General features: G+C 60.2%; 1 protein-coding gene across 2 annotated transcripts in view; it reads left to right on the top strand.

Annotated features, from left to right (window-relative positions):
* Positions 1-482: 482 nt before the first annotated feature.
* The window catches only part of NTRK1 (neurotrophic receptor tyrosine kinase 1), a 41,166-nt gene continuing 18,792 nt past the window's right edge, over positions 483-22,856 (top strand). Inside the window, exons 1-6 of one of the 2 annotated variants that reach the window (XM_075907124.1) lie at positions 483-834; positions 13,959-14,033; positions 14,611-14,682; positions 18,131-18,199; positions 19,030-19,184; positions 20,532-20,680. In XM_075907124.1, the coding sequence (XP_075763239.1) occupies positions 626-834; positions 13,959-14,033; positions 14,611-14,682; positions 18,131-18,199; positions 19,030-19,184; positions 20,532-20,680 (729 nt within the window). In that variant the 5' untranslated portion in view covers positions 483-625. The remainder of the gene's footprint in view (positions 835-13,958; positions 14,034-14,610; positions 14,683-18,130; positions 18,200-19,029; positions 19,185-20,531; positions 20,681-22,856) is intronic. The other variant, XM_075907125.1, reaches the window with a different exon arrangement.

The following is a 22,856-nucleotide window of genomic DNA, read 5'->3' on the forward strand; positions in this document are numbered from 1 at the left end:
CCCCAGCCCCCTCCCCCGCCAGGCCAGCCCCCTCCCAGCCCCCTCCTCCGACCCCAGCCCCCTCCCCCGCCAGGCCAGCCCCCTCCCAGCCCCCTCCTCCGACCCCAGCCCCCTCCCCCGCCAGGCCAGCCCCCTCCCAGCCCCCCCCTCCGACCCCAGCCCCCTCCCCCGCCAGTCCAGCCCCCTCCCAACCCCCCTCCCTCCGACCCCAGCCCCCTCCCCCGCCAGTCCAGCCCCCTCCCAGCCCCCTCCTCCGACCCCAGCCCCCTCCCCCGCCAGTCCAGCCCCCTCCCAGCCCCCTCCTCCGACCCCAGCCCCCTCCCCCGCCAGCCCTGCCAGTGCCCCTCACTCCAGACCCGCAGCCCCTTTCTACCCCCGCCGTGGCTGCCCTGCCCGCTTGCACAGCGGGCTCCTCGCCGATCCCGTCTCTTCTCCATCCGCCCCGCGCTCCCTGGGCAGCCCCAGCGCCCGGCTCCTGGGGGCGTGGAGGTGCGGGGGGGGGGGCAGCCGCAGGCCCCGCCCAGCCCCTCCTGCCTTTAAACCGGGCGCCTCCTGCACACCCGCGCCCAGCCGGTGCAGCGGAGGTCGGGGAGCGGCAGGCGCTGGGCTAGGGCTGGGCAGCGCCATGCCCCGGGCCCGCAGGATGCCCCCGGCTCCCGCCGGCTGCCCCGCTTGGCTGCTGCTGGCCTGGCTGCTCCGGGTGCCGGGCTGGGCAGCGGCCGGACCCTGCCCCGCTGCCTGCAGGTGCTACGGGACCGCCTCGCTGCACTGCCTGGAGCCCAACCGCGTCCGCGGGCTCGGCCAGCTGCTGGGCGCCGAGAACTTCACCGACGTGTGAGTGGGGCGGGGAGGGGGCGACGCCAGCGCCCCCAGGGACCGTGCCATGGAGGGAGATGCCAATGCACTCCAGGGATCCGGGGGGGGGGGGCGTTGCCAGCGCGCCCCAAGAGCCATGGGGGGGGGGAATACCCGCATGCCCCCAGGAACTGTGACAAGGAGGGGGTGATGCCAGTGCGCTCCCAGGGACCATGTGGGGGAAGATACCCGTGTGCCCCCAGGGACCGTGCCATGGAGGGAGATGCCAATGCACTCCAGGGATCCGGGGGGGGACGTTGCCAGCGCCCCCCAAGAGCCGTCGGGGGGGGAGGCGATGCCAGTGCGTCCCCAGGGACCCTTGTGGAGGGGAAGATACCCGCGTGCCCCCAGGGACCGTGACAAGGAGAGCGTGATACCCGCGTGCCCCCAGGGACCGTGACAAGGAGGGGGTGATGCCAGTGTGCTCCCAGGGACCATGTGGGGGGAAGATGCCTGCGTGTCCCAAGGGACCGTGATGGGGAGGGTGTAATGCCAGTGCAGCCCTGTGTGGGGAAGAGCAGAGATGCCAACATGACCCAGGGACTGTGCCATGGAGGGAGGTGCCAATGCACTCCAGGGACTCTGGGTGGGGGGGCGAGATGCCAGAGCATCCCCAGGGACCAGTGTGGAGGGAGATGCCAGTGCGTTCCCAAGGACCGGGGAGGGGGCGGAGATGCCCGTTTGTCTCCAGTGTATGTCCGGGGGGGCATTACAAACAGGAGGCATAAGGCTGTTGGGGAGTGTGGATTGGGGAGGGGCGGGGTTGGGGTGCAGGAGTTCCAGGGGAGGGGGAGCAGGGAGGCAGAGGTATGCCGCTAGAGAGGGGACATGGGGCATTATGTGGGGGAAGCTCAGAGACGTGAAGGGTGCAGATTGGAGGCTGTAAGTGGGTGCGAAGGGCTTTGAACTGGCCTGTCCCATGCCTTGTGGCAGGCTGGGTGCCAGGGGATGGACGGGCGACAGCCCCTGGGAGGAGAGTGTCAGCTGGGCAAGGTGACCCTGTGTGCCACCTATGCCTGCCCCGGCTGGGATCAGAGAGGGCTGGGGAGACCCCACCCAGTGGGTCCAGGCAGGGTCAGGGAACCGCTCCCCTTCTGAGCTCCCCTGGTAGCACCCAGCCCTTCCCCATCTGGATCAGGGCAGAGATGGGTTTAGAACTGCCCCTGCGCATGGGTTTGGGGGCACTGGAAGGGGAATGGGGAAGCCAGCAGTGCTCTGGGTGGGTCGGGACAGTGCCCTGGCTCGGTGGGTGTGGCAAAGGGGGGTGCTGTTAGCTCTACCCAGAGGCCTGGTGAGATGGGGTCCAGCCTCAGCTCCAGGGGCTCTCTGGAGGGGTGGGGTGGGGGGCAGGAGCTCCGCAAGGGCTTTGCATTGAGCTCTCCCTGCCCAGCTTGGGAGCAGCAGGGGTCTGAGCACTGGGGGCTTGCATGACCCCTCCCCACCCCCATTTCCCTTCAGGTGGGCTCATGGAGCAGCTGTTCTCCAGGGGAAATGAGTTGGCTGCAGGAGGGAGCAGGGTCTGGTGGGTCGGAGCAGGGGGCTGGGAACCAGGACTCCTGGTTTTATTTCCAGGCAGCTACAGGAGGGGCAGGGAGGGGGAGCAGTGGGGCTTATTCAGATCCGGGAGCTGGGACCCCTGGAGGGAGGAAAGTGGGGGCGGGGGAGGACGACGCTGGGCTGTGCACAGGTTTTGGGGGGGGGGGAAAACTGGCCCAGAACTGGAGGAAATTGAGCAGAGACCCAGTCTCTACGCAGTGGCCAGCTCAGTCCCCGTTCTCGCCAGCACCCCCTATTCGATCCCACTCACCCCACTTTCTCTATGGCCCCTCCATCTGCCCCCCTTGGCTGGGCAGCTGCCCCAGTCATTCCCTGGCTGATGCTGTAGCCTGCATGATTTGCTTTCCCCCTATCCTGTGCAGGCCGGGGGCTGTGCTCCTGGGAGGGCTCCCTCCCCCCGCCCCGGTCCTGCGTGAGCAGGAGGCATCAGTGCTGTGCCCCAGGGAGTAAATGGGTCTCGCTCCATGGGAGTTGATGGGGCAGGTCCCCAGCTGTGGCCAGCCCCAGCCGGCTGCTGTGTCCGGATGGGGATCCACTGGCAGAGGGATTCCCCCTTAGTGCCAATCAGCCTGGTGCACTGAGCAGCGCGGTCAGACCTCCCCTTGAAGGGCGTTGGCTGCAGGGCTGGCGGGCAGCAATGTGTCTACATTAGCCTCTGGCACCTGCAGGCTTAGGTGGCTCTGCCGAGGCTGCTCTCAGTTTGCCCTGAGCGGGATGGGACAGGGCAGGAGGCAGGGTTCCCTTCTGCAAAAAGCCTGCGACCAGGCCTCCAAAGAACCGACTGGTGGTGGCCACGTGGCCTTGCAGAAGGTCTTGCCCCTCCCCTGCCTCAGTGTCCCAGTCTGTGCACTGGGAAGGACGTGACCCTAGCCTGGGGCGGTAGGGGGAATGTTTATGGCGTGAATGGGTTAACATCTGCATTGGGTGCAGATGGGCTGTGGGTCAGTGGGTGGCTGTGGGTCAGTGGGTGCCTCCCTCCCCAGGGAGTTGGACAGAGACCTGCCAAACTCCCTGCGGCCGGGGGTGCTGAAGCGTGTTGCACGGAGAACAGGGGCGTTAATGTCCAGTTTGCTGGCCCAGCTGAGGATCAGGCCTGAAATTCACCCTGTTTGGTCACGTCCAGGGGCGTTCGGCCAGCGCGTCCCTTTCCTCCCCGGCGGCTTCAGCATCCCAGCTCACCCTGACCTTTGCCCCCGGACAGCTGTGGCTCCTGTATGTCTCTGTGGCTTGTCCAATCCCGCCACAGGGGCGTGTGTCAGCACAGCCACGGGGGCAGGGGCGGGTGTTGGGTGGGTCTGTTTGCTCAGAGCACCAATGCCATGTGCCCCTGTGTGGCTGGGGATGGCTTGGCTTGGGGGCCTGTGTGTGTGGGGGAGAGTGTGTGGGGGGATTGAGCCTCCTAGTTTGTAGGGCACTGTTTAGTTTGCAGCAGCTGACTCTCTGGGCTCAGTCTGTTGCATTTCCATTCAAGCTGGGCTATACGTTTTTTCCGGAGTTGCCTTGTGCCACCGGTGGGGGGGGGGGGGTCAGTTTCCTTGGGGAATCCTGCCTGCAAATCCATGCCCACACATCCCCCCTGGGTCTGGCTTCTCCTAGAAGTGTCCATGTGGGTCAGCCGGTGTCCTCCTGCTTAGTACAGGCCTCCCCCAGCTGTTCCTGCTCCCAGCCCATTTGTGGGGAACCCCGCAGCTCCCCAGCCCTCCTAGGGGCCCTTGTGCTGTGGTTCCCCCTGGCTCTGATCCCTGATATGCCCTGGTCCCCAAATCACATAAACGCCTACTTTGATTTCAGCCCCTTCCTCCCCGGGAAGAAGCCCAGTGGAAATCAAGCAGCCTCTTCCCATGCCGACAGCTATACGTGGAACTGCGCAGAGGCGAAAGTGACCAGCTGCTGGGGTGGGCAGCAGGGCCAAGCAGCAGGAGTGAGGGGAGGGAACAAAAGGCTCCCGGGGGGGGGGGGCACGTCCTTCATTAACCCTCCTTTCGCGGGCGCAATCCTTGCCAGGGTGTGTGTTTGTGTGACTGAGCTTGTTGGGGCCGATCCATAACCGTGACTCAGGCAGGTAAGGGCTGCAGGATTCCCCCCTTCCTTGCACCACGACTTCGTGAGTCCCATGGAGTTCGGTGACACTCAACGGATTTCTCCGTTTTGCGTGGAATAAACCAGGGGAGATTTATGCGGATTAACGTCGTGGTGGTGTGAAAGTGGCCTGCCGGCAGCAGTGAACGTAACTTACAATTTCTTATCGGCACTGTCCTACGGCATCCTGAGTCCCTGCCGGCTCTTTCAGTAGCTCCCTGCTGGCTTTTGCTGCAGCTCAGCGAGCTCTTGCGGGAGCCCTGCACCGGGGCACACCTGCTCCCTTTCACCTCTGCCTACACCTCTGCCTACAGGGATTGGGGTTCATTGCACCGGGCACAGCACAAACCTAGGGCAGAAAGACAGTCCCTGCTCCCCAAACCAGTTCCTTCTTGGGAGCTGGAGGAGCGGAGTGAAAGGAATCAGTTAATTCTCCTCTTAAACAGCTTAAACGTCCCTTTGCAAATGTCCCCTTCCCACCCGAGAAAAATCAAAGCGCCAGGAAGGATTTCAGCACACGGAATTGCTCATCGTTCAACCCCAGTTCACAGGAAAGTGCCAAGCTGGATATGTCTACACTGCAGAGTTTTTCCGAAAAAACTTCAATTACGTCCACACTGCAATTGCATCCTTTTGGAATAAAAAATCGAAAGAACAGAGGGGTTTTTCCAACACTGGTAAACTTCTTTCGACGATGAAGAAGCCTTTTTCCGAAAGAGCTCTTTTGGAAAAAGGCGTGTGTGGACGGGAAGAGGGAGGTCTTTCGAAAGACGAGGAAAGAGGAAAAAGCACAGGTGCCCCGGTGGCCGCTCCGTCCATAGTAATCACAGCTTACATGCGAGAGAGCGTCTATTTAATGTGGATGCTATCTGTCGAAAAAGCAGATCGCTTTTTTGATGCACTTTGGCAGTGTGGACGCGTCTCGTCCAGAAGTTTTTTTTCCGAAAGCTTCTTCCGAAAGAAGCCTGCAGCCTAGACATAGCTGTTGTCTCAGTTCAAAACAGCTGTTTTCCTCCTCTCTTCAGGTCCCCTTTTTAAAACATACTGCTTCTGGATGGTTTTTTGTGTCATGGGTCGTTTTCCCCTTCATTCCCTTCTCCCCCGAGCAAAGGGAAGGGAGGGGGGGAAACATGGATGGTGGAGGGGAAAAGAAAAACCAGATGGCGAGGCAAGATGTCATGGGGGAATATGGAGCATTGGTTGGAGAAGCTGGGTGTTTTGAACACCGGTTGAGAGAAGATTGAGTTAGGAGCATGCGGATCATGTGTGATATGGGGATGAGGGGTAGAAAGGCTTTTAAATTTTGGCCACTGGGCCATGTTCAGAAGAGACTTTGGTCCTTGTAGGTGTCATTTATGGGTCAGAAACCAGTACCGATACTAATGACGGCTTGTTATTGCAGCAATGCTAGAAGTACCTGTGTACGTGATTTGAGATCCTAGGCCCCATGTTTAGATCCGGATCCTCATAAGTATGTCTTTGCACATGCAAGAGAACAGTGGTTTTCAACCCATGGCCCACGGCCGATCAGCGCGCAGCTGCGGCCCATGGGACATCCCACATAACGCACCAACCCGCAATGGCAAATGGGTGGAGAACCACGGAGTTATGCCGCCCATGGGAAGGACGGTTTCTCGTAACTGCACAAAGCAGAAAGCAAACTCTTCTGGAAAGCATCGTCGTTTCCAACCATCGGCGTGCGCAGCACATTTCAGTAGGGGGTGCACCCAAAGAATTTTTTTTAAATGTACTTTGACCCTCCCCATTAGCCACACCTCTGACCCCTGTTAACCACGCCCCTCGCCCCCATTAGCCACACCTCTGACCCCTGTTAACCACGCCCCTGGCCCCCATTAGCCACGCCTCTGGAGGTAACCCTCTCTGGGCAAGAGGGGCACATGACCAAAAGTAAAAAATGTTATGTGACCCCCACCCCCCAAGGACTTTTCCCACCTCCTCCTACCAATAGGGATTAGTTTGGCCCCCCTCAATCCCGCCCCCCCCCATGCAACTATCCTGCGATTGCATTAACCCAATGTGCGTGACATTAATGTGGGGGTGGAGAGGCTGGGGGGAAATGTTCTTTCTAAGAGTTTCCTCCCATGAGCAGAATGAATTTTGTGTTGTGCACCGGTACTGAATTCATGTGGCTTGTTTGGATGTGCCATTGTGGCACCCAAGTTATTAATAAATATCTACCTTTCCCCTCTGCTGCCATGTCTCCTCCCCTTGCTCCATCAGCTCCCCTGGTGCCTGCTGCCCCCCAACCCCTCACCCTCCTCTGCTGTCCTGACTCCTGCCCTTCTCACTGTGCTCAGCCTTCCTGAGACCTGCCCCCCCCCACCAGCCCTTCTCTCCCCCCTGTGCCCACTCCTCCAGTAGCCCCACTCTGATCATGTGAGCTACCCCTCCTCATCCCCTCGTCTAACACCTCCCTCGCCTCTCTCCTCTGGTGCTGGTCCCTCCCCTGCAGGTGTCTGCCTTTCTGCTTCACCCCCAGAATCCCCTTACCCCTGCACCCTCCTGGTGCCTCCCCCTTCCCTCACTGCCCCTGCCCCCTTTGCCCTTTCTTCCCTGATGCCCATCCCCTCACTGCGCTCTGCCCCCATTGCCCTCATGCCCCTGTGCCCTCACACATGACTGCTCCAACCCCACCTTCCTCATACCTACCCCTTCTGTCAAGCCTTCTCCCAGCACCTCCCCCTCCAACCCCCAATGCCCTTCCCCTCTCCTCTTCCAGCATCACGCTGCCCCCCTCCCACTGACACCTCCCCTCCTGCCCTTTTCCTCATTGTCTCCACTTCCCCCCTAGCATTTGTGTCTCCTTTACCCTGTCCCGCCTTCCCCTTTCTTCCCCCCCTCCCCTCCCCCAAGCTGCAGGACCGGGCGCCGCGTGGTGCTGCCGGGACAGGCGGGGGTGTCCCTGGGGCGCCGTGCGGTGCTGTAGGTCGGGCCCCGGGCCACAAAACTGGCTCAGGCCACCGTCTGTAGTCGGGCCCCAGCTGCTTTTGGAGCTGGGCCGCTGGGTTTTAAAGTTCCCAGCGTTTCCTCTCTCACCTGTTGCGCGGCGCTTGAGGACACCGTGCGTGCGCTCGCTCTGCCCCACCGTGCTCAGTAGAGGGCTGCGGGGAATTTAACGCGAGGGGCTGTGGTGCTTCGTCACAAATGCCCCTCTTCCTCCGGCAGCTGGTGGCTGGCCCCAGACACCCCGTGCGCACGCCTACGTTTCCCACGCTGACACCTGAACAGCGACTTAACACCGCTTGGAAACGTCACAGCTGTGCAGGGGGAAAGGCTGCGTTCCCTTCCTTGTGAGTCATCACGTTTACCGCAGCACGGCACGGTGTTGGCACTGTTTTGGGCTGTGCTTTGTCTCTGCGGCTGCCGGCGTGAGTCCTTCTGGTTCCATAGGAGGCGTGTGGTTGACGGGTCGGTTTGTAACAATGGGCTGTGTCACGCTGAGGTTCTCTGGTGTGTTGGGGTAAGGTCTGTCGCTGTGGGTTGTGAAGAGCCGCCCCCCTGTGAGCGACGCAAGTTACACCAGCCTAAGCGCGGGGGATGCCCAGCCAACAAAGCAGCCACCACTCACTGAGGGCGGGTTAACTAAGCTGGCAGGAGAGTTCGTCCCCAGTGTTCCCTCTAATTTTTTTCCACCCATGTGCGGAATAAATTTTATGTGTCCCAAGGCATGTGCAGAGATGCACCACCAATAGAAGCATGCTGCCAGCTGTGGGTGCTCTGCTAATAGCTGGATGGCAACTGACTCCCTCCTGGGCAGTTGCCCAAGTGCTCAGCTTACAGGGAATGCCACTTGTCACAAATTTCCATGGGAGCTAGTTGGAGTATTTGCCTTCCAGCCACTGTTGAAAACAGGGCCCTAGTGGATGGTTTTGAAAATATTCCTCACTCTGTCTCCTAAACATGCCAGCCCCGAGACATAATCCCCTCCCTCCGATCCTTGTGCCAGGCTCTCGCCCTCGCTTGGTCATTAGTTTTCTGTCCCCCTTGTCTGTACCAAGTGCCGGAAAACATAATGGATCCAGCATGGGAGCTCAGCCAGCCAGCCAGTCCAGACCCAGCAGGGCCACGCTTCTAGCTCGTCAGCCCAACCCCCAGCTACTCGATTTTGATCACAGGGGCTGGAGTAAGGTGGAGGAAACAGGGAGCTTTCTGAGCACAGGGACCCTCACCTGGGTCTCTGGGCTCTTGTAAGACAGCCAGGGGCTAGGCTGTGTTCAGTCTTCTGTTGCAGCCCGGATGGGGCAGTGCAGACTTGAGCCCTGGCTACAATAGGGCGTTATTTCGAAATAACGCCCAGTGGATTGTATTGCTAAGCAGAGCGTCCACACTGCCAAGGCAGTTATTCCGAAATAAGGGGTGGGTTATTTCGAACTCTGTACTCCTGCTTTCCTGGGGGAATACGTTATTTCGGATAGCGGGAGTGTGGACGCTCCGGTGCCGCTATTTGGAAATAACGACTCCCCAGAGTCATTCGGACTAATGACTCCCCCGGGGTTTCTGGGGCTCTGCGTCGAGGTAGTGCGTTCACATTCACGGCACCTGCCTTGGACTATTTTTGAGGCTTCCCCATCGCGGGCTTTGATTTTTGTAAAATCGGGAGTTACGTCGAGTTTCGTTATTTTGAAACAATTTCCTCTTGTAGACGTGCGACGGCAGGATCGAGTGCGGCTTTTGCCCTGGTCGGAGACGGGCTCTCTGCAGCCCCGATGGATGAGATCAGAGCAAGGTCCAAAGGGCAAAGACGCTGCCGGTCTCTGCTCCCCCGGCTGTCACCTTCCTTTCCCATTCGCCGCCCACGCGGGGTTTGTGGGACATGCGCAGTGTGCAGCGACTCTCTGCCAGGAGTGTGGGGGGGGGGAGCAATTTTTGTAACCACGCCTTGTCACATGACTCGGGATGGGGGGGAGGGCAAACTCGTTGGTTGGGAAAGGAAAATAACCAGTCAGTTACGAAAGTCACTCCTGAAGCCAAACCCCCCCCCCCCCTAGCCCTGGTAACATCCTTCCATCCATGGGTCTCAAAGCACAGGATGGATGGCAGGCGTGCCTCCTGTTTCACAGGTGGGGAAACTGAGGCACGCCGGGGCCCACGGGCTCAGGAATAGGACCCAGGCATTGGAGCTCCACCCTAGCGCCCCCTGGCCCACCCCCAGGAGAAAACAGCCCAGCGCTGAGGCCTGGCAGCCCTGTGACGGGGGACAGATGCCGGGAGCATCGCTTGGGGAGCTGCAGAGTTGGCGGCGCAGCAGGGCGATGACACGGAGCAGCTGGAGAGCGGGTGATAATGAGGAAACAAGGCTTCTTCAAGGCCGAAGGGACCAGGGCTGTAAATCAGCCCCAGTGGCGTTCAGCTCCTGCTGCCGTGGGGGAGGTGACGGCCAGTCTCTGGTGCTGGCCAGCCTGGCTGCAGGGACTATGGGTCTGTAGGAGGCTGACTTTGGGCACAGGGAGCTCAGGCCAGGGGGAGGAGCTAGGGATGGGGGGCCTGGTCCTCACCTGGGCTCCATAGGCTTCTCCGGCCGCAGAAAGGGAGGGGAGAACAGTCCCCAGAGAATCTCCCCCCCCCATGCAAGGAACCTCCTGGCCCGGGAGGACCTGGCGTAAGGGGCCTGCACCCCCCAGCTCCAGCAGAGGGGCTGGGTCGGGGGCAAGGCTGGAACGCACTGCATTGTGGGTATCTCTGCCCCCAGGGCCCTGAGGAGCAGCATGCGAGTTACAGGAGCCTAGAGGCTGCTCTGAGTGACCCCGGGGGCTGGCAGGGCCCAGGCTAGACGGTGCACGACAGCTCCCGTCCCCACCTCCCGTTTAGGGGCAGAGTCACTGAGAAGCCAGCCCCAGTGTCCTGCTCCGCCTGCTCCCTGGGCTTTGTAAATGGGAATTGGAGAAGCCCAGGGCTATGGGCTGGGATTGAGGGGCGCTGGCAGAGCTGGGGGGGCAGGGCTGGGGTAGCAGGGGCTATGGGCTGGGATTGAGGGGCGCTGGCAGAGCTGGGGGGGCCAGAGCTGGGGTAGCAGGGCTGGGGTAGCAGGGGCTATGGGCTGGGATTGAGGGGCGCTGGCAGAGCTGGGGGGCAGGGCTGGGGTAGCAGGGGCTATGGGCTGGGATTGAGGGGTGCTGGCAGAGCTGGGGGGGCAGGGCTGGGGTATCAGGGGCTGTTGGTCGGGATTGAGGGGCGCTGGCAGAGCTGGGGGCAGGGCTGGGGTAGCAGGGGCTATGGGCTGGGATTGAGGGGCGCTGGCAGAGCTGGGGGGCAGGGCTGGGGTAGCAGGGGCTATGGGATGGGATTGAGGGGCGCTGGCAGACCTGGGGGGGCCAGAGCTGGGGTATCAGGGGCTATGGGCTGGGATTGAGGGGCGCTGGCAGACCTGGGGGGCCAGAGCTGGGGTATCAGGGGCTGTTGGTCGGGATTGAGGGGCGCTGGCAGAGTTTGCCCCATTACACCTGGCACTAGCCAGTGCTCTCAGCCTCCCCCCCCCCCGTACCCCAAGGATGTAGCATGTACAAAGTAACAGTCAGTCTGTGGGTCTGACCGAGAGCACTGGGTTGGGATTCAGTTTGGGGACACTCCAGCATAGGGGATGAGCCCCATGATTGGGGGGTACCTCTCCCTGCTTGTGGGTACCCCGATGCAGCTGGCACTGTTTTCTGTTCTCCCGACATGCCGAAAGGGGGCAGATGGGCAGGTTACCAGCTGCTCTGTTTGGGGACCCCACGTGTGTGTGTGGGGGGGGAGGGGGGAACAGCTGGGAGAGGCGGGTTTGACCCTGAATCACAAAGCGCGACAGGCGAGTCATCTCGCCATCAATCACCCCCTCTCCCCCGATGCTGAACATCACCGTCCTGCCTGGGCCGCTGGGCTTAAAGGGGCCCTGCCATCGTGTTGCCCCTGCCTCGGTCGCTCTCGCTGTATCCCCCCTTCGCCTTCACTGCTGGTGCAAGGGGCCCCGATCCTGCTGGGTTCTCCTGGGCCTGATCAGCCCAGCACGGTCATTGTGAGGCGAGGCCGTGACTTTGGGAGAGGCACCTGCTAGTGATCTGGTGGGTCAGCCCAGGGTTGGGATGGGGCTGGTTTCATGGGGGTTGGCACCGGGGTCTCTACCTGCAGGGTGCGGGATGGGGCCAGAGCTGGGAAACACTCCATGGACACAGCTCGGGGCGGGGAGGGCGGGGCTGTTTCGATACGGACGGGGAGGGGCCAGTCCCTGCTCTGAGCCCAGTTGGATACTTGGCCGTTCATTTCAAGGGGGGCAGGATCGGGGCCTGAAAATACACTGGAAGCTCAACTCCCCCCCCCCACCCCAAACCAACCCCCTCTCCTCTCCTGCCTCGGGTTGCTAACTCTGACACCCTTCGGGGAGACTTTTCCCCAACGGGATGTCGTGTCATTTTCATAAGCGATCCCATTAGACCTCCAGGGTTAGTTCCCGCAGTCTGGGAGATTCCGGGTTAATCCCCCCCCTGCCCCCAACCTTTAGAAATTGCCGTGGGGAGGGTGACCCACCCTCTGGAAGTCACTGAGGTCAAAAGTGGCCTGTAAGTTTGCCTCTCGCCTCCGTCGTCTCCAGCTGATGCCCACGGGGCCGGGCCCTGCGGCTTCCATCTGGGTCATCGGGATGAGCCCCATCTGTGGATCCGGCCTCCTGGGGCTCCCCAGAAAAAGCTGCCCCCAAAATTCAAGGCCACTTTAGTCCTGAATAGAAATTAGAAGTGTGTGTGGGGGAAGGGAAGGGCAGTAACAAAATGCAGCCTCCAGGGGGCTCTTGGAGTTTGCTTTCTATCCTTAGCTCTGCCCTAGGGAAGGGGGTTGAGTGGAGGGTGTGTGTGTGGGAGAGCCCAGCTCTGGAGCAGCAGCGGGGGACTGCAGGTTGGTGTTGAGGGGCATTGGTAGAGCTGCGAGGATCAGGGATGAGGGGTGTCGTTATCCCTGTGGGGCTGGAGCAGCAGGGGGTTCCATGGGTCAGGTCCGCAGCGGTGGCTAAACTGTGCTGGGAAATTGATGCAGCGTCTGGCATCAGCCAGGTCCCTCCAGCTCTGGCCTGTGCTAGCAGCCTAGGTCTGCTCCCTGCCTCACTCGTGGGAGCCATTTCGGGGTTCACCAAGAGCGGGCCCATCACCTGCTCACACGCCAGGGGCTGCCCAGCGGCCCATTTGGACTCAGGAGACCTGGGTGCCAGGCCTGGCTCTAACACTGCTCCCTGCGTGACCTGGGGCCGATTATCCACAGAGCGGAGCCTGAAAACACTGCTGGAGGCATCCCGGGCTCCAAGCACTGTACAATGTGGGAGCAGCATGTACCAAGGCAGGGTCCTGATCTCAACTCCAGTATGTCGTACGATCTGGCCTGGAAGGGAACTGAGTGCCAGGAAATCAAGCCCTGAGGATGGGAACAGAGAGCCCACGGCCATCTGGCCTTGAATTGCTCTGTGCCTCAGTTTCCCCATGGGTGAAGTGGGGCTAATGCTCCTCCTCTGTCTCCTGGGGAAGGAGGTTGTGCAGCTACATTTGATTGTCCCCATTAATAATCCCCAGCTCTTTGCCAAGGAGGTCAGCGCCATTATTGCTGTCGCTGCACAGGTGGGGAAACTGAGGCACAGCGGCGGGCCATGACTTGCCCTGGAATGTTCAGCGGCAGAATTGGGCGATAATGGTGCTGATCATCGATGTCTCTCAGGGCACAGTTCTGTGCACTAGCCAGTAGCCCATGCTGCCTTGAGTCTGCTGGGGACTGCTGTGAAAGTCGGCGGGGGGTGGGGGGGGGAGGGCGGGCGTCGACAGCTAGCCAGGATGTGCCCCAGAGGGAGGGTCTGGTGGCTCTATGTGGCAGTGACTCTGGGATGGGGCTGGGATGTTGGTTTTCACCAGGTCCTCGTGGTTCTGTCGACAGCATCTCTCCCTGGGCGCTCTGCCAACGCTGCCCCCCTGCCTTGGCACGGGCTGCCCAGTGAGCCACAGCCCCATTGCTCCTGGGGTTGATGAGGGGAGGGGGGTGGAAGAGCTTCAGAGTGTGGGGATGCGGAAGATCCAGCCCTCCTGCAGGTTTCTGCACCTGCGGCCCTGTGCTATCCTTTCTGGTCCTACCCCCCCATCCCCTTGCCTGCACATGCGGCACGGTCTCAGGGAGCTGCCTCGCCAGCCGGTGGAGCATCCTCAATTGTTCTGAGCAGGAAACTTGCTTTAACAAGTCCTCTGCTCCCCTTGACATTTGACAGCCCCCATCTGCGCACCCATGACCCCCTCCCCCAGTCTCCCTTCCCATCACCCCAAGCACCGAAGCCTCCCCCTTCCTCACTATCTCAGCCCCGGTGCCCCTCAGTAAAGGGCAGGAGGGGAGCCACCCCCCCGAGCGGACACGCAGCCAGTCACTCCTTGTGCTCCTGGGTTTGCGGGGCAGGGGGAAGGCTGCCAGGGACTGACAAGGGCCCGCACCGGGCTGTGTGTCCCCTGCAGGGTCATCGAGAACCAGAAGGACGTAACGAACTTGACTCAGGCTGACACCAAGTCCCTGCGGGAACTGAAGAACCTGTGAGTACCCCCAGCCTTGTGCATGTGTGTACGGTGGGGGGCGAATGGGGGGAGCATGCAAGGGGTATATAATGGGGGGCTTTGGGCAGTGCTGGAGGTGTGCAGGGATCCCTTAGAAATCCACTGCCTCTTGCCTCTGAAACCTGCTCCCTCTGAGGAATGGGATGGGGTTTGGGGCAGCGATAGGGGGGCGTCAGGTGACTCTGACCCTCCCCTTTGTGCTCCTCGTACTTTGGTGTCACTTAGAGCAACACTTAGGTGTAACCTGAGCCTGGCTGCCTGGAGGAAGCAGAAAACAACCATAACGTGTTGCACTCTGGCTATGCCCCCGATTCACCCACTAGGCCAAAGCCCTTCCGCCAGCCCCACGCCCACTAGCCAGGGAAGAGGGGTTCCCTCCCACACTGGGGCTGGCACAGACACGAGGGGCCAGGGGTTGGGCTGCAGATCAGAAGAGATCCCTCCAGCTTCAGACGCCGCTGGGCCAAGCTCAGCCCTGGCGCGACCCTGCTGGCACCAGGCTTGCTGTGACGTTGGCACCTGGAAATTTGCGACATCTCTTTGTGTTTCTTTCCAGCACCATCGCCGCCTCCGGGCTGCGGTACATCGCCCCCGACGCTTTCCACGCCAACCCCAAGCTGACCCACTTGTGAGTAGCACCCCCTGCTTCCCCACAATGCTGCCCAGGGAGCCGGGGGAGCCCTGTCTGCTCAGTGCAATGGGCAACCTGTGGCTGTATTGAGATGGGACCGTGCTGCGCCAGGAGCTGTACACACATGTCATTAGAGACAGCTCATTATCTGTCTGTCTGTCTGTCTGTCTATCTATCCATCCCCATCCACCCCCCTATCTATCCATCTATCCCCAGATCCCCATCCACCCTACCTATCTATCCCCATCCACCCCATCCACCCCATCTATCTATCTATCTATCTATCTATCTATCTATCTATCTATCTATCTATCTATCTATCTATCTATCTATCTATCTATCTATCTATCTATCTATCTATCTATCTATCTATCTATCTATCCACCATGCACATGCCTCTAGACATCTATTTATCCCCATGCACACCCCTCTGTCCATCCATCTGTGTCTGGCCCAGGCTAACCCCCGCCCGTGCTGGGTGGCTTTGTTCCCCTTGCCTAGGGGCTGGGGGGATTGATCGGGCACAGCTGTCTCTCCGACTGAAATCGACGTGAGCAGCACAACTCGATCCCCTGGCAGCTGGGACATGGGGGTGGGGGCAGCGGAGCCGTGGGGGTGACACGGGCCGCAGGGCCTTGCTGCTGAGTGGGAAGTCATCGATTCAAGCCTGTTTCCAGGAGGGAGGCCTGTTCCCAGCCTGTGGGGCCGGGGGGGAGGAGGGAGACTGCGTCGAGGTGGGTGTCCCCTGTCCTTCATCCCAATGTGCCTGCACCAACTCCCCTCCGTCCCGTTCCCGAGACAGGTGAGGAATTGGCATCGCTTCTCCCCTCCCTGCCCTGCCTCGCAACCCTTCCCACCCCCCCCCCGCAAAGGTGCCCCGCTGGGTGTTACAGCTGTTGGAGGGAAGGGGCAGATCGACAGGGAGACCCTGAGGCAGGGCAGGGCAGGGCAGGGCGCAGAAGGGAGGTGTCAGCTGCAGCGAGGGGGGCTCCCCGTTATCCCAAGAAGGTTTTAACTGGGCGGGGAGGATGGACACTCTCTCCCCAGGGCACGATGGAGAGGCCCTGGCTCACCTCTCTCCCTCCACAAGGTCCTGCTTTGGGGGGGTGGCAAATGCTCCCCCCCATGATGCACCTCTCAGGCGCTCTCTGGATCTAAATGGCTGCACTTTCGGCACCCTGGTGAAATTGACTGTGCCCCGGTGTAGGCAGACCAAGGTATTTAGGTGCTTAGGGAGGCAGAGTGGGAACTCGGGAGGAATTGACCGACACGCCTAAGTGAGTTAGACACCTGAGCGCCTCTTTCAGACGTGCTTTTGGCTGCACAATGCGCCACAGCCATGAGGCACCGGGTGAGCTGGGTCTGTCGTGGTGACCTGTGTTGGCTTCACTGTGTACAGCGCCTTGCACCATGGGGCCCTGGTCCATGATGGGGGCTCTCAGGCCCTGCCCCAAAGAGCAGACAATCTCAGGACATGGAAACAGGGATAATTGATGGGTCTGGTTTGTTTATTTGCACCCTGGGTGGGACGAGGAGGGGTCTCCTACCCCTGGCCTGGCCTGACCCTTCTTAGCTTGGGTACACTAACAGGCAGCCCTCGAGGGAGGGTCATACCTAGGGCCCGGCCAAATTCAGGGTCAATTTTGGTAAAACTCTTATAGGGTTTTAAAAATGGTAAATGTCATAAGTTCATGTTGTCATGCTCGGGGTCCTGACCCACCAAGGAGCTGTTGCAAGGTTATCCCGGTGGGGGGGGGGCGGGGGGGCGGTTGTGGCATTGCTACCCTGACTTCTGCATGGCTGTTGGCGGGGGTGCTGCCTTCAGCACTGGGCAACCGGACAGCAGCGGCTGCTGCCTGGGAACCCAGCTCGGAAGGCCGAGCTACCGCCAGCAGCAGCACAGTAGGAAGGATGGGCGACATGGGTAGGGTGTTGCTGATGGGTGGTGGGTGAAAGCAGGGCTGGAGAAGGCAAGCCCCCAGCTCCTGCCCCTTTTCCCCAGGCTCTGTCCCCATGGGAGCCAAGCCACCCCTCTCCAGCAGGAGGGCACACCACCCCAGCCCCAAAGCAAGCTCCTCCAGCCTTCCCAGCTCCAGAGCACAGTGGGGGCGGGCGCTCGGGGGCAGCCACGCTCCATCCCCACGATACCTACAGTAAGGCTGTGTCTAGACTGCATCCTTTTCCGTAAAAGGGATGCAAATTAGACACATCGCACTTGCTAATGAAGCGCGGGGGATTTAAATCCCCGCTTCATTTGTAATTGCGATGTGTCTAATTTGCATCCCTTTTACGGAAAAGGGATGCAGTCTAGACACAGCCTAAGTGTTCTGGGGGCAGAGTACGGGTGGGGCCAGGCTGGCAGTTTGGGAAGGCAACGCCTCCCCCTGCCTATGATACCTGCCACCCTGACTTTTGCACTGCTGCTGGCAGGGTGCTGCCTTCAGAGCTGGGCCCCCGGCCAGCTGGACAACCACCGTTCTCCAGTTGCCCAGCTCTGAAGGCAGCTGAGAAATAAAGGTGGCAATGCCGTGACCCTCCTAAAATAACCTTGTGATCCCCCGGCGACTCCCTTTGGGGTCAGCCCCCCAGGGCGAGAAACGCTGGTCACCCCCAGAAATCTGTCTCGGAGAGGCTCAAAGCACACAAAGGGACGGATCTCATGGGGGGGGTCAGATTTCACAAACTCAGATGCGCTTTGCGTGGCTGGGAATTTTGCAGGGCTCTAGTCAGACCTAAAATCACCTCCTAACACTGCGCGGAAGGAACGAAACCTGGAGTAACCACTGGACGGGCGGTGTCTGGATCCCACGTCCACACCGGGAGAGGAGGGAGGCCAGCAGGCCCTAGATCCCCACACGTACCCTTTGCTGGCTGCCTCGGACTGGGCTGGCTGCGCAGGGATGGGACGGGTGTTTACATATGTTGGGGTGGCCAGAGGTGAGAATTTGGGGCACCGGGGTCAAAGGCAGCAAATTATGGCAGAGAGAAAGCGTGTGTGTGTGTGGGGGGGGGGGGGGTGGATCTGCATTCAGTTCTCTTCTTTGCCCGACTGCCTGTGTGACCTTGGCCAAATCACTTAGTATTCCCTGCCTCAGTTTCCCTCCTGCCCTTGGGAGGATAAATACCATGACAACTGTGCGATGCTACTGTGGTGAAGGGGTGGGTCCTGTCAGGGCCTGATAGATGGGCTGGGCTGAGCACTGGGGCGGTGGAATTGTCTCCCCCGATGGCGGGGAGGGGACCCTGTGTTGTGGAATATTTCTATCCCGGCTAGGGAAGGGGAATGGCCCAGCAAGGGGGGGGGGAGGGGCAGGTTCTTTCTAGCCTCCTGGGAGCTGGAGGGGGGCAGCTCTTGGGCCAGTTCACTGCAGCCCAGGAGGGAGCCTGGTTTTCTCTGTGTCCCGGGATGGGGCGGCTCAAAGCCCGTCTCTCTTCCCGCCGGCAGGAATCTCTCCTCCAACTACCTGCAGTCCCTCTCCTGGCGGACGTTCTACCCCCTGGCCCTGCAGGAGCTGTAAGTAAACCCGGGGGAGGGGCAGATGGGACTTTCCCCAAACCGTGGGCTGCCGGGGGCGTGGAGCCCCCTTGCACATCCCAGAATGACTGCACCGGAGTCACTCCGGATTGACACTGGCTGCAGGCTGGAGCACGGTGGAGCTGCTGTCGTGGGTGGGCCAACCCCAGAACTGGTGTAAGCCGGTGCCACCTGCTAACAGGTGCTGTGGAGCCGCCTTTCCTTCCCCAAGCCTAGGGGCGGGGGGTCTGGGTGTGGGCGACCACGCCGGAGCTCCGTGCCGCACTCTCATCCTGCCGACAGGTGACCTTCTGGGGCCCTGCGCTCCTCTCAGTCTGCTCCAGAACAGACAGAAACCTTTTCCAGAGCCGCTTCTAGGAGCAGGCTTCCACGGCCGTCCTGGAGCGCGGCTAGAAACCCTTTCCGAATTCTGCCCCCGACTGCCGGTTCTAGATCTCCTCTGGAAACCGGGCTCCCGTTCAGTTCGCGCGGGGGGTTCCGAGCCAGGTCTGCTCTGGAAGGATGTGGGACATGGGGTGAAGTGAACTTTCTGGTCCCTGGAGCCTTCCCACTCGCTCTAAACCGGGGATCCCTCCCCAGGTTTGACGCCCCCCCGGCTGAACGCTGAGGTCTCTGTGCTCTGCCGGTTCCGGAGCGGACGAGATGTTCCCCTGGCTCAAGCCCGGTCTGCCTGGGAGGTGGAGTCCGGGGATGGGGGTCGGGGAGCCAGGGGGAGCTTTGCCTCCCTCTCGCCGAACTCCGGCGGAACCCAGTGCTCCCCCAGTTCTGCCACAGCCCCCCCAGCATCCTTTCTTGCTCCTCCTGACCAGGGTCCTCGTGGGGAACCCCTTCCTGTGCTCCTGCGGGATCCGCTGGCTGCTGCTGTGGAAGGGGAGCGGCCGGGCCGACTTGGGGAACCAATCCCTCAGCTGTTGGCAGGACAGCGAGGAAATCCCCCTGGAGCAGCTACCCACGGAGGGCTGCGGTAGGGCTCTGCCAGGGAAATGGGGCAGGGCGGAGCTGGGAGTGGGGCGGGGCAAGGCTGCAGGGAAATGCAGCCTCTTGGGGTCCAAGATGCTTCCTGCTGATGCTCCACCAGGTTTGCCCCAGGGTCGGTCTGGGTCAGTGAAGTGATACTGGGGCACAAGTGGCTGGGGGAGGTTAGCAGGGGGTTCCTGTGGGGTAGGACTGGGGCATAAGTGGGGGTCCGGTGGGAGGGCCCTCTTGGTAGTACTGGGTGGGCAGCAGCGGAGTTCCCCTGGGCCGTTACTGGGGAGCAGCAGGGGGTTCCAATGGGGTGGTACTGGGGGGCACCAGGGGGTTCCAATGGGGTGGTACTGGGGGGGAACCAGGGGGTTCCTATGGGGTGGTACTGGGGAGCAGCAGGGGGTTCCAATGGGGTAGTACTGGAGGGGCAGCAGGAGGTTCCAATGGGGTGGTACTGGAGGGGCACCAGGGGGTTCCAATGGGGTGGTACTGGAGGGGCAGCAGGGGGTTCCTATGGGGTGGTACTGGGGGGCACCGGGGGTTCCTATGGAGTGGTTCTGGGGGGCACCAGGGGGTTCCTATGGGCCATTACTGGGGGCAGAAAGGGGTTCCCATGGGGCGCTACTGGGGGGCAACTGAGGGTTCCAATAGGGTGGTACTGGAGGGGCAGCAGTGGGTTCCTATGGAGTGGTTCTGGGGGGCACCAGGGGGTTCCTATGGGCCATTACTGGGGGCAGAAGGGGGTTCCCATGGGGCGCTACTGGGGGGACAGCAGGTGGAAGCCATGTGGGCTGGCCGTTGGCTTGGACAGGTGAACAGGGAGAGCAGAGAAGGCAGAAGCCAAAGGATGGGCAGGGGGTGTGTGTCGGGCTCAGGTTCCCTCCGACCAGGCTCTGGCGTGGCTGATGCCTGTGGGGCAGTCTCCCCATGGTGCCCAGGGAGACCCTGCCCTGCGGACGGAGCAGAGCCGTGGGCATCGCAGCCGGGACGTGTCTGGCCTGGACATGATGCCAGCTGACTCCGGCCGGGGATCCGGCCCGCTCTCCCTCCCTGTCCATTTCAATGGCTGCTAATGGGGCTTCCCCTCCCCACCTGTGTTGGCAGTGGACCTTCCCCACCAGGGTGGCCCAGGGATGTGGTGATGGGACCCTGGGGGCTGTGAGTCCCTTTATTCCGCCCCTCTCCCCCACCCCGTGCCTGTCACATGGCCATGGAGGCTGGGGGTCCGTTCCCAGGTCCTTCCAGCTGCTGGCCATTGGCTCTCCCTGGCCCCTCGCCCCTGACAGGCAGCGTCTGGGGGTCTGGGTGGAGTCCATGTCCCATCCTCCTCCCCTCTCTTTGGCAGACCCCCCCGAGGTCTGGATCGATTACCAGGACGTGCCGGTGCAGCAGGGCGAGAATGTGAACCTGACGTGCCACTTCATGGGAGAGCCGCTGGCGCAGGGCCACTGGATCGTACCCGACGTGGGGCCAGAGCCCCTCATCATCACCAAGGCAAAGATAATACGGTCCCGTCTGGGGCTCAGAGGGACAGCGGCCAGTCCCGGGACCCTGTCGGGGCCGGCTGAAAACTCCAAACTGCCCATGTCCTGGGGAAATCTGTTATTTTCTAGGCATCCAAAATTTCTAATTTTGGGGGAGAAAATTGAAAAGAGCCATCCCCCGTTTTTCAAGGAGGAAAGTTTCTTTGAAAATGTTTCTACCGGTTCCTCTTGTGCACCCCAATCTCCGCAGCCACATGGGGACCCTTCGCCGAGCTCCATGGAAATACTCTGTACAGACGTGTTCGTCTCATCCCCCAAAAGATACATCAGCATTGGAAAAGGTTCAGAAAAGGGCAACAAAAATGAGGAGGGGTTTGGAATGGGTCCCATATGAAGAGCGATTAAAAAGACTTGGACTTTTCAACTTAGAAAAGAGGAGACTAAGGGGGGATAGGAGAGAGGTCTATAAAATCATGACTAGTGTGGAAAAAGTGATTAAGGAAAAGCTATTTACTTTTCCCCACAATATAAGAATGAAATGAAATGATTAAGTAGCAGGTTTAAAACAAACAAAAGGAAGTTTTTCTTCACAGCCAACCTGTGGAACTCCTCGCCAGAGGATGGGGTGAAGACTAGAACTTTAACAGGGTTCAAAAAAGAGCTAGATAGATTCATGGAGGTTAGGTCCATCAATGGCTATTAGCAAGGATGGGGAGGAATAGTGTCCCTAGCCTCTGTTTGTCTGTAAATGAGTGATAGGAGAAGGATCACATGAGGATTACCTGTTGTGTTCCCTCCCTCTGGGGCACCTGGCATTGGCCACTGTCGGCAGACAGGACACTGGGCTAGATGGACCTTTGGTCTGACCCAGTCTGGCCGTCCTCATGTTCTTAAATATAGCTCCCTGCTCACCAGCTCTCTGGGCGCTGCAAAGTGTTCAGCAGCAGCAGCACGGCCCAATGGCAAGAAGCCACACAGTGGAAGCGGAAGGTGCATGGGCTGTGCAGCCTTACACCGATAGTCCATCCCAGGCTTAGAAGTCTGGCTGACTGCTCTGTGCCTCAGTTTCCCACATGGAGGAGGGTTATCCTTGTTTCAGAAAGGATTCCTCAGCTGGGTGGTGCTGGTGAGGTACTGTAGGACCTCCATTGTTTGTATGCCAACCCGTGTTCCCTCTAATTTTTTCTTTCCATGTGCGGAATAAATGTATTCTGTGCACCGAGACGTGTGGAGGAGCACCAGAGTAGAAACACCTGCTGCCAGCTGTGGACACTCTGCTCATCAGCTAAGCAGTGTTTGACTCTCTCCTGGGTAGCTGCCCAAGTGCTCAGATTACAGGGAACACTGGTGCCAACACCCCCTCCCCAAACTGCCTCTCTGTGACTATCTATCAGCAGAGACTATGGAGTATTTCTACGTACAAGTGTGCCCAGCACTTCATACACTGGGGTCTGACTCTGGGCCTTTGGGTGCTAGTACACCACAAATAACAGTCACGATGTAATAGTAACATACAGTGACTGAGATCAGGGCTGCTGCGCTCGGTGCTGTACATACGTGTTGGGAAGGACAGCACCAGAGCTGTAGAGGTTGTAGACTGGACTAGGGGTGGGAGGAGACTCAGTGGCACAGAGAAAGTGATTGGTTGGCTTAAGATCATGCAGCAGGGAGTGAACAGAACCCGGGTGTCCTGCAGCATTCTCACTATTTTTCCCCATCCATGTGTGGAATACATTTTGTTCTGCGCACCAAGGCATGTGTGGATGTGTACCACCCATAGCAATACATGTTGCCAGCTGTGGGTGCTCTGCTAATCAGCTAGGCAGCATTTGAATCTCTCCTGGGTGGGTGCCCAAGCACTCAGATTGCAGGGAACGTTGGTGTCCTGTGTCCCAGCCTAATTCTCCAACCGCTGCACCGTCTTGTGCCTTTTGTGAGCTAGGCAGTCCACAGGGCATTTCATACAACCTGTGGGCCTAAATACTTGCAGAAAGAGGGATATTTGCGTCCAGTTCACTGGTGCTGAATTTGCCCTGTGCAGACTGGTGTCAGAATAGCACTGCTGTGTGTCCATCTCCCTATACTGGTGGTAGTGAGTGGTGATTCTCCCATAGTTCAGGCTTTTCCCGATCGGGCATGAGCTTTTGGAGTTGCAGATAAGAGTGTGTCACAGCAGTGGCGTCCTA

The sequence above is a fragment of the Pelodiscus sinensis genome, chromosome 24, assembly GCF_049634645.1.
Source record: "Pelodiscus sinensis isolate JC-2024 chromosome 24, ASM4963464v1, whole genome shotgun sequence".
NCBI classification, from domain to species: domain Eukaryota; kingdom Metazoa; phylum Chordata; order Testudines; family Trionychidae; genus Pelodiscus; species Pelodiscus sinensis.